Raw genomic sequence first — 17,822 nt, 5'->3', positions numbered from 1 at the left:
TCTAGGAAATACCTAGTTTGAATTTCTTTTTGTTTGTTTGTTTGCTTATATATTTTTTATTATTTTTATTTATTTATTTTAACTTTATTTTTTTATTGAAGTATAGCAGATTTACAATGTTGTGTTGAATCTCATTATTTTAAAAGAGGCATCAAGAACCTAGAAAACCCTTTTTTCACTCAGCAGTCTTGTTTTAAAAAAGTTTTATATGTTGTGGGCTCAGAAAAGTATATGCTACATGTCAAAGCTTATTGACTCCTGTTTTTGTTTTTTTGTTTGTTTGTTTTTTGTTATAACCCAAAGAAAATGGGTAGATGTATTGTAGGATGAGGATGGCGGGGGGAGCATGCATAGAAGTGAAAAACATATGAAAGGCAATAGTGTATTTCAGAAAACACTTTGTAATACTTACCCTTTGTCATATACAAAGTCGAATGTATATTATTTATGTGACCCATTTACATTGTTCTCCAAATGTCTGTTTTCCTTCCCGTGAATGTTATCTATAGCTATGTTGTAAGTGAACTTGGAAGAAAGGAACTATGATAAAGCATCCAATTTATAATCGAACATATGGGTGTGTCTCCAATGAATAAGAAGTGTGCTGCGTAAGACCCACCAGTTGTGTGCCGTCTAGCCATGGATGTACATTGTGTGTTATTTTCCTACTTTAGTCCTTTACTTTATAGACATGGTTTCTTTTGTTTGACCCACAGCTTCTCCTCTTCCTTAAAGCCTTTTCTGAAGCAGAGCAGACAAAGTTGGCCATGCTGTCTGGGATCCTGCTGGGCAATGGCACCCTTCCTGCCAACATCCTCACCAGTCTCTTCACTGACAGCTTAGTCAAAGAAGGTATTTATGCTCATTTTCTTACCTGTCAGATGTGAAAAGAAAAGAAAAGCCAAAGACAGAAAAATACCAGTACCTCTTCTTAGTGTTCTCTACTTCCCACCCATCCTCCATGTAAGAGACTTGTGTGTGTGTGAGTGTGTGTGTCTTCAAACAATAAGAGAATTGTACATGTTTATTGTAGGCAATTAGGAGAAAAAATATGCACACCTATACAAAGACAAATAAAGAATAATAATAAGCTGGAATTTTTGGTGTAAGACTCAATGCGTAGGTCAAATACCCTGAAATTGATCTGGTCCAAACCATTTCTCTCAGCATAGATGCTTACTTGCATACTTTGTTGGGACAGTGCTTCATTGTGCAGGACTCTTTTGTGCTTTGTGGGACATTTAACCTTTTTGCCCTCAGACACAGAATGCCAGCCTAAAACACCCGCCTCCATTTAGCAGAATAGCCAAAAATGGCCCTTCACATTCCCAGATGCCCCCTTAAACTGTTGTTCATTTCCCTGGTTGGAGCCATTCTTCTGAACTGTTTCCCCTCAAGATGTTGTGCTCAGAAGTTCATTTTGATCACATTTTTAAGATATTCATTCTGTTTTAGAAGTCCAGATGGCTGCATCAGAGTTTTGCTTTAATTTTAAGACATTAAGAGTTTGATGGGCATACATACGATTACTTGATTATAGAATAATACAAAAGGGGGCTTTTTTTCTTGCAGGAGGATAATGATATTCAAGTTATAATACAACACAAAACAAAGAGTTCTTTTTTTCTTAAAAATAAATTAAAAGAGCTTTTGCGAAAACATCTGTTTCTTCTTAGAACTGGGTTTTTCTCCTACAAATGTGAAGTCCCAGCCTCATTCATACCTGCAGTGAAATGGGTTATAGTTTCTTGTAGCTGAGAAAAGAATAGTAAATTGAGAGTCAAATGATATTATTTAGAGATTCTCTATAGTTTTTAAGCTCTCTAATTGTTATTAATATATTGTTAATACTATAGCACTTTAAAGTATTCTCCTGAAAAGAATTCATCATCCTTCATGTTTTACTTATGGTACTAGACATTTTATACTAGGAAGACAAGATAAAATGTAAACAGTAAATACTAATTACATCAGATTATCCCTAGTGTTTATAACAGAAAATAATTGCCTTTCTGGTTGTATTAAAAACCTAAATGATGTATACAATTTCTTTTGAAATGTATTAAAAAATAAATTATTAGAAGGATAAATGGACAGACCTGATAAAGCAAATACAGCAAAATATTAACTGTTATAGAATCTAGATGGTCAGTAAATGAGTGTTTATTGTTCAACTTTTCTTTTTTTTTTTTTTTTTTTTTTTTTTTAAAACATCTTTATTGAAGTATAATTGCTTTACAATGGTGTGCTAGCTTCTGCTTTACAACAAAGTGAATCAGTTACACATATACATATGTTGCCATATCTCTTCCCTCTTGCATCTCCCTCCCTCCCACCCTCCCTATCCCACCCCTCTAGGTGGTCACAAAGCACCGAGCTGATCTCCCTGTGCTATGCGGCTGCTTCCCACTAGTTATCTATTTTCCATTTGGTAGTGTATATATGTCCATGACACTCTCTCACCCTGTCACATCTCACCCCTCCCCCTCCCCATATCCTCAAGTCCATTCTCTAGTAGGTCTGTGTCTTTATTCCCATCTTGCCACTAGGTTCTTCATGACCTCTTTTTTTTTTTTTTTTTCCCTTAGATTCCATATATATGTGTTAGCATACTGTATTTGTTTTTCTCTTTCTGACTTACTTCACTCTGTATGACAGACTCTAACTCCATCCACCTCATTACAAACACCTCCATTTCATTTCTTTTTATGGCTGAGTAATATTCCATTGTATATATGTGCCACATCTTCTTTATCCATTCATCCGATGATGGACACCTAGGTTGCTTCCATGTCCTGGCTATTGTAAACAGAGCTGCAATGAATATTTTGGTACATGACTCTTTCTGAATTCTGGTTTTCTCAGGGTATATGCCCAGTAGTGGGATTGCTGGGTCATATGGTAGTTCTATTTTTAGTTTTTTAAGGAACCTCCATACTGTTCTCCATAGTGGCTGTATCAATTTACATTCCCACCAACAGTGCAAGAGTGTTCCCTTTTCTCCACACCCTCTCCAGCATTTATTGTTTCTAGATTTTTTGGTGATGGCCATTCTGACCGGTGTGAGATGATACCTCATTGTAGTTTTGATTTGCATTTCTCTAATGATTAATGATGTTGAGCATTCTTTCATGTGTCTGTTGGCAATCTGTATCTCTTCTTTGGAGAAATGTCTATTTAGGTCTTCTGCCCATTTTTGGATTGGGTTGTTTGTTTTTTTGTTATTGAGCTGCATGAGCTGCTTGTAAATCTTGGAGATTAATCCTTTGTCCGTTGCTTCATTTGCAAATATTTTCTCCCATTCTGAGGGTTGTCTTTTGGTCTTGTTTATGGTTTCCTTTGCTGTGCAAAAGCTTTTAAGTTTCATTAGGTCCCATTTGTTTATTTGTGTTTTTATTTCCATTTCTCTAGGACCTGGGTCAAAAAGGATCTTGCTGTGACTTATGTCATACAGTGTTCTGCCTATGTTTTCCTCTAAGAGTTTGATAGTGTCTGGCCTTACACTTAGGTCTTTAATCCATTTTGAGTTTATTTTTGTGTATGGTGTTAGGGAGTGTTCTAATTTCATACTTTTACATGTACCTGTCCAATTTTCCCAGCACCACTTATTGAAGAGGCTGTCTTTTCTCCACTGTATATGCTTGCCTCCTTTATCAAAGATAAGGTGACCATATGTGCGTGGGCTTATCTCTGGGCTTTCTATCCTGTTCCATTGATCTATATTTCTGTTTTTGTGCCAGTACCAAACTGTCTTGATTACTGTAGCTTTGTAATATAGTCTGAAGTCAGGGAGCCTGATTCCTCCAGCTCCATTTTTCGTTCTCAAGATTGCTTTGGCTATTCGGGGTCTTTTGTGTTTCCATACAAATTGTGAAATTTTTTGTTCTAGTTCTGTGAAAAATGCCAGTGGTAGTTTGATAGGGATTGCATTGAATCTGTAGATTGCTTTGGGTAGCAGAGTCATTTTCACAATGTTTATTCTTCCAATCCAAGAACATGGTATATCTCTCCATCTATTTGTATCATCTTTAATTTCTTTCATCAGTGTCCTATAATTTTCTGCATACAGGTCTTTTGTCTCCTTAGGTAGGTTTATTCCTAGGTATTTTATTCTTTTTGTTGCAATGGTAAACGGGAGTGTTTTCTTAATTTCACTTTCAGATTTTTCATCATTAGTATACAGGAATGCAAGAGATTTCTGTGCATTAATTTTGTATCCTGCTACTTTACCAAATTCATTGATTAGCTCTAGTAGTTTTCTGGTAGCATCTTTTGGATTCTCTATGTATAGTATCATGTCATCTGCAAACAGTGACAGCTTTACTTCTTCTTTTCCGATTTGGATTCCTTTTATTTCTTTTTCTTCTCTGATTGCTGTGGCTAACACTTCCAAAACTATGTTGAATAATAGTGGTGAGAGTGGGCAACCTTGTCTTGTTCCTGATCTTAGTGGAAATGGTTTCAGTTTTTCACCATTGAGGACAATGTTGGCTGTGGGTTTGTCATATACGGCCTTTATTATGTTGAGGAAAGTTCCCTCTATGCCTACTTTCTGCAGGACTTTTATCATAAATGGGTGTTGAATTTTGTCGAAAGCTTTCTCTGCATCTATTGAGATGATCATATGGTTTTTCTCCTTCAATTTGTTAATATGATGTATCACGTTGATTGATTTGCGTATATTGAAGAATCCTTGCATTCCTGGAATAAACCCCACTTGATCATGGTGTATGATCCTTTTAATGTGCTGTTGGATTCTGTTTGCTAGTATTTTGTTGAGGATTTTTGCATCTATGTTCATCAGTGATATTGGCCTGTAGTTTTCTTTCTTTGTGACATCTTTGCCTGGTTTTGGTATCAGGGTGATGGTGGCCTCGTAGAATGAGTTGGGGAGTGTTCCTCCCTCTGCAATATTTTGGAAGAGTTTGAGAAGGATAGGTGTTAGCTCTTCTCTAAATGTTTGATAGAATTCGCCTGTGAAGCCATCTGGTCCTGGGCTTTTGTTTGTTGGAAGATTTTTAATCACAGTTTCAATTTCAGTGCTTGTGATTGGTCTGTTCATATTTTCTATTTCTTCCTGGTTCAGTCTCGGCAGGTTGTGCATTTCTAAGAATCTGTCCATTTCTTCCAGGTTGTCCATTTTATTAGCATAGAGTTGCTTGTAGTAATCTCTTATGATCGTTTGTATTTCTGCAGTGTCAGTGGTTACTTCTCCTTTTTCATTTCTAATTCTATTAATTTGAGTCTTCTCCTTTTTTCTCTTGATGAGTCTGGCTAATGGTTTATCAATTTTGTTTATCTTCTCAAAGAACCAGCTTTTAGTTTCATTGATTTTTGCTATTGTTTCCTTCATTTCTTTTTCATTTATTTCTGATCTGATCTTTATGATTTCTTTCCTTCTGCTAGCTTTGGGGTTTTTTTGTTCTTCTTTCTCTAATTGCTTTAGGTGCAAGGTTAGGTTGTTTATTCGAGATGTTTCCTGTTTCTTGATGTAGGCTTGTATTGCTATAAACTTCCCTCTTAGAACTGCTTTTGCTGCATCCCATAGGTTTTGGATCGTCGTGTCTCCATTGTCATTTGTTTCTAGGTATTTTTTGATTTCCCCTTTGATTTCTTCAGTGATCACTTCGTTATTAAGTAGTATATTGTGTAGCCTCCATGTGTTTGTATTTTTTACAGATCTTTTCCTGTAATTGATATCTAGTCTCATAGCGTTGTGGTCGGAAAAGATACTTGATACGATTTCAATTTTTTTAAATTTACCAAGGCTTGATTTGTGACCCAAGATATGATCTATCCTGGAGAATGTTCCATGAGCACTTGAGAAAAATGTGTATTCTGTTGTTTTTGGGTGAAATGTCCTATAAATATCAATTAAGTCCATCTTGTTTAATGTATCATTTAAAGCTTGTGTTTCCTTATTTATTTTCATTTTGGATGATCTGTCCATTGGTGAAAGTGGGGTGTTAAAGTCCCCTACTATGATTGTGTTACTGTCGATTTCCCCTTTTATGGCTGTTAGTATTTGCCTTATGTATTGAGGTGCTCCTATGTTGGTTGCATAAATATTTACAATTGTTATACCTTCCTCTTGGATCGATCCCTTGATCATTATATAGTGTCCGTCTTTGTCTCTTGTAATTGTCTTTATTTTAAAGTCTATTTTGTCTGATATGAGAATTGCTACTCCAGCTTTCTTTTGATTTCCATTTGCATGGAATATCTTTTTCCATCCCCTCACTTTCAGTCTGTATGTGTCTCTAGGTCTGAAGTGGGTCTCTTGTAGACAGCATATATATGGGTCTTGTTTTTGTATCCATTCAGCCAGTCTGTGTCTTTTGGTGGGAGCATTTAATCCATTTACATTTAAGGTAATTATCGATATGTATGTTCCTATTCCCATTTTCTTAAATGTTTTGGGTTTTTATTGTAGGTGTTTTCCTTCTCTTGTGTTTCTTGCCTAGAGAAGTTCCTTTAGCATTTGTTGTAAAGCTGGTTTGGTGGTGCTGAACTCTCTCAGCTTTTGCTTGTCTGTAAAGGTTTTAATTTCTCTGTCAAATCTGAATGAGATCCTTGCTGGGTAGAGTAATCTTGGTTGTAGGTTTTTCTCCTTCATCACTTTAAGTATATCCTGCCACTCCCTTCTGGCTTGCAGCGTTTCTGCTGAAAGATCAGCTGTTAACCTTATGGGGATGCCCTTGTGTGTTATCTGTTGTTTTTCCCTTGCTGCTTTTAATATGTTTTCTTTATATTTAATTTTTGATAGTTTGATTAATATGTGTCTTGGTGTGTTTCTCCTTGGATTTATCCTGTATGGGACTCTCTGTGCTTCCAGGACTTGATTAACAATTTCCTTTCCCATATTAGGGAAGTTTTCAACTATAATCTCTTCAAATATTTTCTCAGTCCCTTTCTTTTTCTCTTCTTCTTCTGGGACCCCTATAATTCGAATGTTGGTGCGTTTAATGTTGTCCCAGAGGTCTCTGAGACTGTCCTCAGTTCTTTTCATTCTTTTTTCTTTATTCTGGTCTGCAGTAGTTATTTCCACCATTTTATCTTCCAGGTCACTTATCCGTTCTTCTGCCTCAGTTATTCTGCTATTGATCCCATCTAGAGTATTTTTAATTTCATTTATTGTGCTTGTCATCGTTTCTTGGTTCCTCTTTAGTTCTTCTACGTCCTTGTTAAATGTTTCTTGCATTTTGTCTATTCTATTTCCAAGACTTTGGATCATCCTTACTATCATTATTCTGAATTCTTTTTCAGGTAGACTACCTATTTCCTCTTCATTTGTTAGGTCTGGTGTGTTTTGACCCTGCTCCTTCATCTGCTGTGTGTTTTTCTGTCTTCTCATTTTGCTTATCTTACTGTGTTTGGGGTCTCCTTTTCACAGGCTGCAGGTTCGTAGTTCCCGTTGTTTTTGGTATCTGTCCCCAGTGGCTAAGGTTGGTTCAGTGGGTTGTGTAGGTTTCCTGGTGGAGGGAATTAGTGCCTGTGTTCTGGTGGATGAGGCTGGATGTTGTCTTTCTGGTGGGTTCGTCCACGTCTGGTGGTGTGTTTTGGGGTGTCTGTGGCCTTATTATGATTTTAGGCAGCCTCTCTGTTAATGGATGGGGCTGTGTTCCTCTCTTGCTAGTTGTTTGGCATAGGGTGTCCAGCACTGTAGCTTGCTGGTCGTTGAGTGAAGCTGGGTCTTGATGTTGAGATGGAGATCTGTGAGAGATTTTCGCCGTTTGGTATTACGTGGAGCTGGGAGGTCTCTTGTGGACCAGTGTCCTGAAGTTGGCTCTCCCACCTCAGAGGCACAGCCCTGATGCCTGGCTGGAGCACCAAGAGCCTTTCATCCACACGGCTCAGAATAAAAGGGAGAAAAAATGGAAAGAAAGAAAAAAAGAGGATAAAATAAAATAAAATAAAGCAATTATAATAAAAAATAAGAAAAAAAATTATTAAGAGTAAATTTATTAAGAAAAAAAATTTTTTTTAATTTTTAAAAATAGATTTATTAATTTTTTATACTAAAAATAAGAAAAAAATTATTTAGAAAAAATTTATTAAGAAAAAAAAATTTTTTAATTTTTTAAAATAAAAAATATGAAAAAACTTATTAAAAATTTTTTTAAAAATAGAAAATAAGGAAAAAATTATTAAGAAAACATTTATTAGGGAAAAAAAAATTTTTAAGCCAAAAAAAAAAAAAAAAAAAAAAAAAAAAAACGGACGGACCTAACCCTAGGACTAACGGTGAGAGCAAAGCTATACAGACAAAATCTCACCCAGAAGCATACACATCTACACTCACAAAAAAAAGGAAAAGGGGAAAAGTTAATATATCCTGCTCCCAAAGTCCATCTCCTAAATTTGGGATGATTCGTTGTCTATTCAGGTATTCAACAGATGCAGGCACATCAAGTTGTTTGTGGAGCTTTAATCCGCTGCTTCTGAGGCTGCTGGGAGAGATTTCCCTTTCTCTTCTTTGTTCGTACAGCTCCCGGGGTTCAGCTTTGGATTTGGACCCGCCTCTGCATGTAGGTCCCCTGAGGGCGTCTGTTCCCCGCCCAGACAGAACGGGGTTAAAGGAGCAGCTGATTCGGGGGCTCTGGCTCAGTCAGGCCGGGGGGAGGGAGCGGTACGGAGGAGGCGGGGCGAGCCTGCGGCGGCAGAGGCCGGCGTGACGTTGCAGCAGCCTGAGGCGCGCCGTGCGCTCTCCCGGGGAAGTTGTCCCCGGATTACGGGAGCCTGGCCGTGGCGGGCTGCACAGGCTCCCGGGAGGGGCGGTGTGGAGAATGACCTGTGCTCGTCCACAGGCTGTTTGGTGGCGGCAGCAGCAGCCCTAGCGTCTCACGCCCGTCTCTGGGGTCCGCGCTGATAGCCGCGGCTCGCGCCCGTCTCTGGAGTTCGTTTAAGTGGCGCTCTGAATCCCCTCTCCTCGCACGCCGCGAAACAAAGAGGCAAGAAAAAGTCTCCTGCCTCTTCGGCAGCTGCAGACCTCCTCTCGGGCACCCTCCCGGCTAGTTGTGGTGCGCTAGACCCTTCAGGCTGTGTTCACACAGCCAACCCCAGTCCTCTCCCTGGGATCCGACCGAAGCCCGCGCCTCAGCTCCCAGCCCCCGCCCGCCCCGGCGGGTGAGCAGACAAGCCTCTCGGGCTGGTGAGTGCTGCTCGGCGCCGAGCCTCTGTGCGGGAATCTCTCCGTTTTTCCCTCTGCGTCCCTGTTGCTGTGGGATCCGCGCTGATAGCCGCGGCTCGCGCCCGTCTCTGGAGCTCGTTTAGGCGGCGCTCTGAATCCCCTCTCCTTGCGCGCCGCGAAACAAAGAGGCAAGAAAAATTCTCTTGCCTCTTTGGCAGCTGCAGTCTTTTTCCCGGACTCCCTCCCGGCTAGCACCGAAGCCCGAGCCCCAGCTCCCAGGCCCCGCCCGCCCCGGCGGCTGAGCAGACAAGCCTCTCGGGCTGGTGAGTGCTGGTCGGCACCGCTCCTCTGTGCGGGAATCTCCGCTTTGCCCTCCGCACCAATGTGTCTGCGCTCTCCTCCGTGGCTCCGAAGCTTCCCCCCTCTGCTACCCGCAGTCTCTGCCCACGAAGGGGCTTCCTAGTGTGTGGAAACCTTTCCTCCTTCACAGCTCCCTCCCACTGGTGCAGGTCCCGTCCCTATTCTTTTGTCTCTGTTATTTCTTTTTTCTTTTGCCCTACCCAAGTACGTGGGGATTTTCTTGCCTTTTGGGAGGTCTGACGTCTTCTGCCAGCGTTCAGTGGGTGTTCTGTAGGAGCAGTTCCACGTGTAGATGTATTTCTCATGTATCTGTGGGGAGGAAGGTGATCTCCGCGTCTTACTCTTCCGCCATCTTGCCCCTATCCAGCCCCCCCCCCAGTATCTTAAGCCAACTTTTCTTATGTTTAAAATTTTTTATGGTAAAATGTTAGAGGGGTAGGAAAGGAGAAGAAAAATACCTTTGTTATGGAAGTGACGTAGTACCTATGTCATATGGTTTTTCTTTATACTCCACCATCTCTAGAAACAAAAGTATTAAACTTTTCCTTCCCAAATAGGAAAGGATTATGAAATTATACCTTGTCCCCAACCTCCCACCCAACAAATGGCTATGGGGGACCCTCCACTCAGTAAAATCTCAAGTACAAAGATATTTCTCCAATCCTTCCACCAAGAGCCACTTTTAATGTAAAATGATAGGTTTGAGCCTGGTTTTTAGACTCCTAGTTTCAAACATGCTTTATTTCTCTTACTTACAATGAGGATTACAAGATCTGTTATCTTTATTTTTATTTACATAAATTTATATTATGTTTTATATTGACTTTTGGAACTAATGGTAACGTTAAAAATCCAGGTCAACAAGTTGATAACATAAAATTCTCCAGGTCATATCACAGGTTTTATTGTCATAGACAATTTGGGGGGCTTAGTTTCTCTGCTATTCAAAAGAAAAGAATTGGGTAAAGTTGGTGTCTGTATAAATTATATATTATATATATATATATATATCAATTGAATTTGTTTACCGGCAAGTAACTGGAAGACAGGACTCAAATTTGTATACAAGGGCATTTCTTTTTTTCTTCCTTTCTTTTTTTTAAATTTTTTTTTTTTTGCAGTATAGTTGATTTACAATGTTGTGTTAGTTTCAGATGTATAGCAAGAGTGATTCAGTTATATATACACACACACACACACACACATACATTCTTTTTCAGATTCTTTTCCCTTATAGGTTACTACAAAATATTGAGTATAGTTCCCTGTGCTATACAGTATGTCCTTGTTTGTTATCTATTTTATATATAGTAGTATGTATATGTTAATCCCAACCTCCTAAGTTATTCCACTCCCCGCCCCACCAAGGGCATTTATTTCTTATGTAACAATAAATATAAAAGCAGAGCAGACTTCAGGGTGAACAGCAATATCATTCAGGACTCAGGCATTTTCCCCCATTACCATAGCATCAACTTCATTCCAAGGGTGGACTCCTTAGCCTTTAAAAGAAGTCTGCTGGTCCACTTATGGCACAGGCTTCTTCATTCAGGTTCAGTGGAAGAGCACTTCTGAACATAGGATAATTTATCTTGCCTTCAGCTGATTGGCTGAAATTGGCCACATGACCAGCCCAGTAGTAATTGTTGGGGGATGCTATGGCCAACAACTTAGATCACTAGACTAATCATTGCAGAAGAAGGTGGTGCCAGGGCTTAGACTAATTAGATAGAAGTCACCTGGCCTGAGCAAAATGGGAACTCTCTTAGGAAAGAGGAAAGGAGAATAGACACTGCTTAGACCATCAACAATACTGAAGCCTTCAACTCAGAGAAATCAGTTTAATATTTCAACTACTCCTTAACTCTTCATTAAACAAATGCAACATTAATTTAGAAATCTGGAGTGTTCACAGAAAAGCTATTAGTTATCTGATTATTTATATTGGAAATAAATCCTATTATAAATATGGGTATGTAATTGAGTAGATTCCTGATTAACATAGCTATTTTTAAAATCTCTTTAAAAATATCCAGAAAAGATTTCAGCTTAAAGCAGCACTGACATTTTTATACCTTAACTCGTGACTATTTTAAAATGCTTTTTACAAAAAGTAAAACTGTAAAGTAAATGATGCATGTTCATCTATAGCTTTATTTATTTATACCAGTCACTGTTAATGTTCTTTCACTGGTATTATTTATCAGCAAATTAGTTGACATGTTGACATTTCAGTTTTATGGCTTATGATTTATTTGCTGTACCTCAGGATCACGGTTAAAAATATGAAATACTGGTGAACCACAGGGTGAAATAGAGGCAAAACACTAGAAGATCCTTGGCTTTGAATCTGGTTTTGACCAAGGTAAAAATAAATAAATTTACGGTTATAACAGGTTGGAATTAGGGAGTCCAACTTTGAAAAGTACTTTAACATTTTTTTTCCCTTTTTATGAAAATATTTTCTTGAGTGATGAATAGTACAGTGCCTAGAGAGCTTTCCATTTTTCCTTTGTACCAAATCAAGTCTTTGAGTTATTTAGTCATTTCAGGACACCTAATGGGTAATGTTGCCTTGTACATCATCACAAGTGGTTTTTGTTATAAAAGGTTTACTCTTTTTTTTTTTTTTTTTAAACAGGCATTGCAGCCTCATTTGCTGTCAAGCTTTTTAAAGCATGGATGGCAGAAAAAGATGCCAACTCTGTTACCTCCTCTTTGAGAAAAGCCAACTTAGACAAGAGGCTACTTGTAAGTGTTGTCTGGGCAAAGGGTTGTATGTTTCATGCTTCTGCCTTGGCTCTGTCAATTGTGATGTAATACATAATTGAAATGCCCGAGTCTATGTCGAATTGGAACATGGTTCTTTTTATTTCTGTATTATTGGCAGATAGGAATTAATTCCAGTTTAATCTTTGTTGCATAAATAAATGGAATGATAAAATTAAAGAGTCATAGGGAATACAGAGACTTTCAAATTTAAAAGTTTGTTGACATAGTGATAACATTTATCAGAATTAACTCTTTTGCAGCTAATAATTATAGAAATTTAAAGTTTTAATATGAAATTTACAGTCACATCGATCCCACCTAATTAGACATTTGTGATTATCTTGGTAGTAATTTGAAGCTCCCAGTATCATGATTGCTTGATTATATTTTTACTTCTCTTTGTATTTTTCAAAGAAAATCAAGAAAAATATTTTGTCCTCATAATTTCTGTCTGCTCCCTGTAATTTCTTTCTGCCAGAAGCAACAGCTGTGTAGATGACAGAGATTGCTTCAAGTGAAATTGCTTTTACAATTTTAGGACAGAGTCTAAAATTGCAAGACATGCTTGCCATCTTCTCTTTACCTAGTTACTTATCTGTTTTCTCTTCCATTGTGTTCTGTGCAAGGGTGTTGATTCATGGGATAATTCCAAATCTGGCTCATTGTAAACTCTTGTATTTTCAATGACTTAAAATTCCTTTATCTCTTGAGGTTTACCTAAAATAGCCCTATTTGGGTCTTGGAAGTCTTTAGAATATGATAAAGAAGAAAAATTAAGTCTAGATTCTTGTTAATTTCTGCCACTGATAATACTTTTCATTTAACTTATATTTATTAAGTGCCTGCTCTGTGCCAGGCACAGTCCTAGAAGCTGTGGAGCCAGTAGAGACAGGACAGAAAAATTTCCTGCCTTCATGGAACCTACTCTCTAGCAATGAAGGGTATATAGAAGTCACAGAAGACAAGTGAATAGGTTGCTGATGTGGGTGGAAGTTCATATGAAGGAATATATTCTTGTCCCTGAGTCTGTGGATTAGCTGTATCTTGGCAAGGCCCCAGCCCTTTCATTCTCGGTCCCAGGCTGAAGGAGCAGCTCCCATCTGGACTATTCTGTCCTCCTGGCAGAGGACAGGAACACAGGTGACTGAAGGGAGATATTCCGGTGCTTTAAAAGCTCACCTTCTTTCGTCAAAAGAAGTCACTGAGAAGCCTGGCTTGGGGTAGGAAGATTTAGTCCACTCATGGGCTACTTCTCCACCTGTGAAGACAGATACAGCAAGGAAGGTCTTCACTGAATACTTGTTTAAGGGAGAAGGGAGGGGTGAATTATTAGGAACAAAGATACAATTACAACTTAACCACAAAAGACTCAGTTATTTCTTAAAGCATGGTTCCTTAAAGATGCCAATAGGCAGAGCTTGGTTAACTTAATTAGGTCACTTCATTGAAATTTTTTTAATGTATTTCCTTTTTGAAAAACACATATCATTTAACTGTTCTTACTAGGTTTCTTTGTCTACATATGTTTTGAACATGAAAAGCATAGGTAGCAGTTTCTACCAGAAACTCCATGAGGACAGGGTGGTTGTGCCTTAGAACCATGCCTGCCTGATATCATGCCCCCATCACTGGAAAAGGGAAGAATGATCAAGACATTGGCTAGTAGCTTTTCTAGGAGCTGAAGATATTGAAAGAAATCAAGCAAGCAACCTGTGCCTTTATGGGGCTTACATTCTATTTCAGGGGGACAGGCAATAAACTAAATAAACAATTAAAATACGTGGTATAATAAAAAGTGAAAAACTAGATAGGGAAGCACTGAGGAGTGTCAGTGTGGTATGAGAAGGCCTCTCTGATAAGGTGACATTTGTGTGAAGAAGCGATCTATTTAGATATCTCCAGGAAGAGTATTCCAGGCAAAGGCAACAGAAAATGCAAAGGCTTTGAGGCATGGCATGTTGTGGACAGCAAGAAAGAGAGAGTATTTAGTAAGAGCAAAACTGTAGGAGATCAGGTCAGAGTCATAGCAGGTCCCCTATCATCTAAGAACTTTGGCTTTAATTCTGAGTAAGATGAGAAGTTTTTTGGAAAAGTCTCTGCAAAACGTGCATAATGTGATTTTGGGGTCTTAACAGGATCTCTCTGGCTGTTGAATTGGGAGCAGATTCAGGAGCAAGGGCAGAAGTAGGGAGACCTTAATCTAGGGATGAGATGATAGAGGTTTTTACCTGGGTAGGATTTTTCTAACAAATGCAAACTATGTTCCAAGTTAGTAAAGGTCATGATATGATTTATACTGATTTTAGCTCAGTTTAATCTGAATAATAATTTTCAAGATGTTATGTATCATTCATAAGGACTGTGGTTATAGTTCATAAAAATAAATAAAAAACCACTAGTAACACGTGTGATGATGTCTTACTCTTAACTTTCCATCAGAATTTGCAGTCACATTCTCCCTAAATTGAGTATTGAATGCCGGCACGAGTAACAGAGTAATTATTGCCTTTGGGGTCACACAGCTATGTCCTTAAATATTTCTGGCTGCGTAATTTGGGTCAAGCTGCTTAGCCTTGTTGAGACTTAGTTTATTTTTGTAGAAAAATTTCTACTTTTTACAATTATGAGTAAAATGCCCACCACCTCTTGATTCATAGAAGAAACTCAAAATTAAACTAGTTCCCTGACCCCCCAAATTTGAAAGGCCTCTTGAATGGTAGAATAAATATCAGTGACAAAATTTCAGTCAGGTATGAAATGTTTGCTTTAACATGAATGTGTGTTTGATAGCTGCTCCCACCAACTCTGTTCTGACATTTTGAAACTGATGACTCAACAAGGCAAATTATGGGATGATGGTACAGAGAATACTGAAATTTGAGTCATGACAGAAGCCATCTGGCTATGTCCCTATGCTTGGTGGCAAACTCGTTGCAGATCTTTCTTCTGAGATTTTTATTGAAGCCACATAGCCATTGGCCATCTATATATGCAAATCTAACCATCATAAAAGTTTGGATCTATTTTGTAGACTCTGCAGCAGTCTGAAAAATGTGAGAGCTTTGAAAATTGCCTTCCTTTCTTAGTTGGGTGTTGGCGTCACGCAGGGTTAGAACATGACTAAGTGTTCCTGAGACTCTGCCGAGCTGTGTAAGGTGAAATGGAAGTGAGGTGAAAATATGAGGGCAGCCATGGTGTACTGCTCTTTTAAAAAATTTCCAACAGAATTATGTAATGAATTGAAGAGATAGTAGGGAGGATTTAGATTAGATCTTGCCATGAACTTAATTTAGAGCCACCATCATTAAGAGATACAACAAAAATTCCCTTTAGCTCTGAGCTGTTATTTTAGAATAATAGCAGCATTTTCCTTAATGAAATGCTGAATAGAGGCCCTTGAGATGATAATAGTCAATGTTGTTTTCCTCATATTATCTCAGATCATTTCAGCATTACTAAAACTGGCTTTGGTCTGTTAACTCATAGTTAAGGAAACAGTGTGGTTAATGATTTCAGTTTTTTCTAGTCAGTTTAAAATAATCCCAACGTAATTCAGGGTTATCATCTTATTTGTACTTAATTTAGCAAATTTAGCTCTGTTTTTGTACATGCTACACTTTGATTAAAGTAAAAGAAAAAGTAAATAGCAGTGCCAAATGAGTGAAACTAGTTTATGTAAGTTGCTTAGCATTTTTTATTCTCTTTCTTTGTCAAATTGCCTAATTTTGGAAGGTACCTTAGCAAATGCTCAAGAAATACATCCGAGATTTATTCTTTTGAAAAACTCAATCCTTCTTCTTTTCTTCCAAATATGAGATATTCTAAGTGGTCTCTTAATATGAAAATGTTGTTCTTTTTGCTTGCTGAAATGTGAATGGCATGTCACATAACAGTCTCTCTTCTTTTCTCTCCCAGGAGCTCTTTCCAGTTAACAGACAGAGCGTGGATCATTTTGCTCAGTACTTCACAGACGCAGGTCTTAAGGAGCTCTCTGACTTCCTCCGAGTCCAGCAGTCCCTGGGCACCAGGAAGGAGCTGCAGAAGGAGCTCCAGGAGCGTCTTTCTCAGGAATGCCCGATCAAGGAGGTGGGGACCATGGACTGACATCACTGCAAACCCGTTTAGCGAGACGGATGATGTAGCCTGTGCAGCACAAGCTTTACCTCCCTTAAGGAGACCTCCCTTTGTTTATTGCTATGAACTTGAGGCCCTTTTCATACCATTTAAATGAGCTCGATTTCAAAGTATTGATTCAGACTCCTCCAGGATGTTCCAGAAAATAATGAGTATTTCTACACAAGTGACTTATTTAACCAGGTTGCTATGGTTGTCAAAATGTTTCATGTGTTGAATAGATTTACTCTCCACTAGCAGTATACCTCAATTTATGGTGGTTTTCCCATTTTATTGCAGATTACATAATATGGTTAAGTATTGGGTTAATGTATATAGGTTTTAATTTTAAGACAAAAAGGGGGTGATTTTGCATTCATATCATGGGTAAAGACCAGTTGGACCAGTGGCTCACTGGATCCCACTCATAATAGTTGCGTATTCACATAACATAAATACTACCTTTTTGTATAGCTATCGTTCATATGGCTATGATTGTATCTTTTTTTTTTTTTTTAAAGTCCTGCCTGAAGAAAACTTCCTATTTGAACTTTAAAAACTTTTACATGATAATTCAAAAATTGCATAAAGAGTCCTTTCCTTTTGCCACTTACTCCCAAGTCCCAAATCCTCACTACCTTGCGTGCTCACAGCCTTGCAAGGTACCTTTTGCGGTTTAAGACTGGAGAATTCCAAACTGATGCTGTCCAGCAGGTGGAGGTGTTGGTCCTAAGTCTCATGGCATTAAGGTCAGCAATATATTCAGTAATCTTTCTCCAAGCAAAGAACTTGAACATGATTTAACATGGGGGAAAAAAAAGCAAACCAAATAACACTGCGATACCTTTAGGTGCAGAGATGTCACCTTTCTTTGCAGCTTTCCCCAGCCCAGCTGGGGGACTAGGACTTCCCAGTTCCTTCTGTTCTCAAAGGCTGCTTAACCCACAGCTGACCCCTCTGTACCCCAGGCCAGCAGGAAAGAAAGCAACATATTTTCATTAAAAAAAAGGAAGGGAGAAAAATAGTTGTACCACTCACAAAGTAGTACATGTGAGATATATTGATATTATGGTTTTTAATCACTTCTGAGGCCCTCACCTCTATTTGTGATTCTATTCAAAAGGAGAAAGATTTTTCCAAACAAGTTTAATATAAGATACACTGTTAAAAAAAAGAAAAAAAAAGATACACTGTTAGGCAGATTTTATTCCATACGATCAGGTTTTAGGATACATTTGCATATTTAAAAGTAATTCTGAAAGGAAAATAGCCTGCTGAGTGTTGCTGCTTTGATATGTATCATATAAAAAAAAGTCTTTGCACTTTACAGTTTATTTACATGAGGCATGAGGATCATCAAAAGCGATAATTAAAGAATGAATTGCAGAGAATGCCTTGTACAAACCCAAGACATTTTTCAAGAGGTTTAAAGTTAAGGATCGGAAGT

The 17,822-nt window shown here is 38.3% G+C and overlaps 1 protein-coding gene across 1 annotated transcript in view; it reads left to right on the top strand.

The window, feature by feature from the left end:
* BZW2 (basic leucine zipper and W2 domains 2) overlaps positions 1-17,822 on the top strand; it is a 64,338-nt gene that overhangs the window by 37,255 nt on the left and 9,261 nt on the right. The window contains exons 7-9 of the mRNA XM_061198528.1: positions 717-852; positions 12,132-12,241; positions 16,178-16,348. Coding sequence (XP_061054511.1) covers positions 717-852; positions 12,132-12,241; positions 16,178-16,348 — 417 coding nt within the window. The remainder of the gene's footprint in view (positions 1-716; positions 853-12,131; positions 12,242-16,177; positions 16,349-17,822) is intronic.

Source organism: Eubalaena glacialis, chromosome 8 (genome assembly GCF_028564815.1).
Source record: "Eubalaena glacialis isolate mEubGla1 chromosome 8, mEubGla1.1.hap2.+ XY, whole genome shotgun sequence".
In the NCBI taxonomy this organism is placed as follows: domain Eukaryota; kingdom Metazoa; phylum Chordata; class Mammalia; order Artiodactyla; family Balaenidae; genus Eubalaena; species Eubalaena glacialis.
This window is presented reverse-complemented; position numbering and strand designations above follow the sequence as displayed.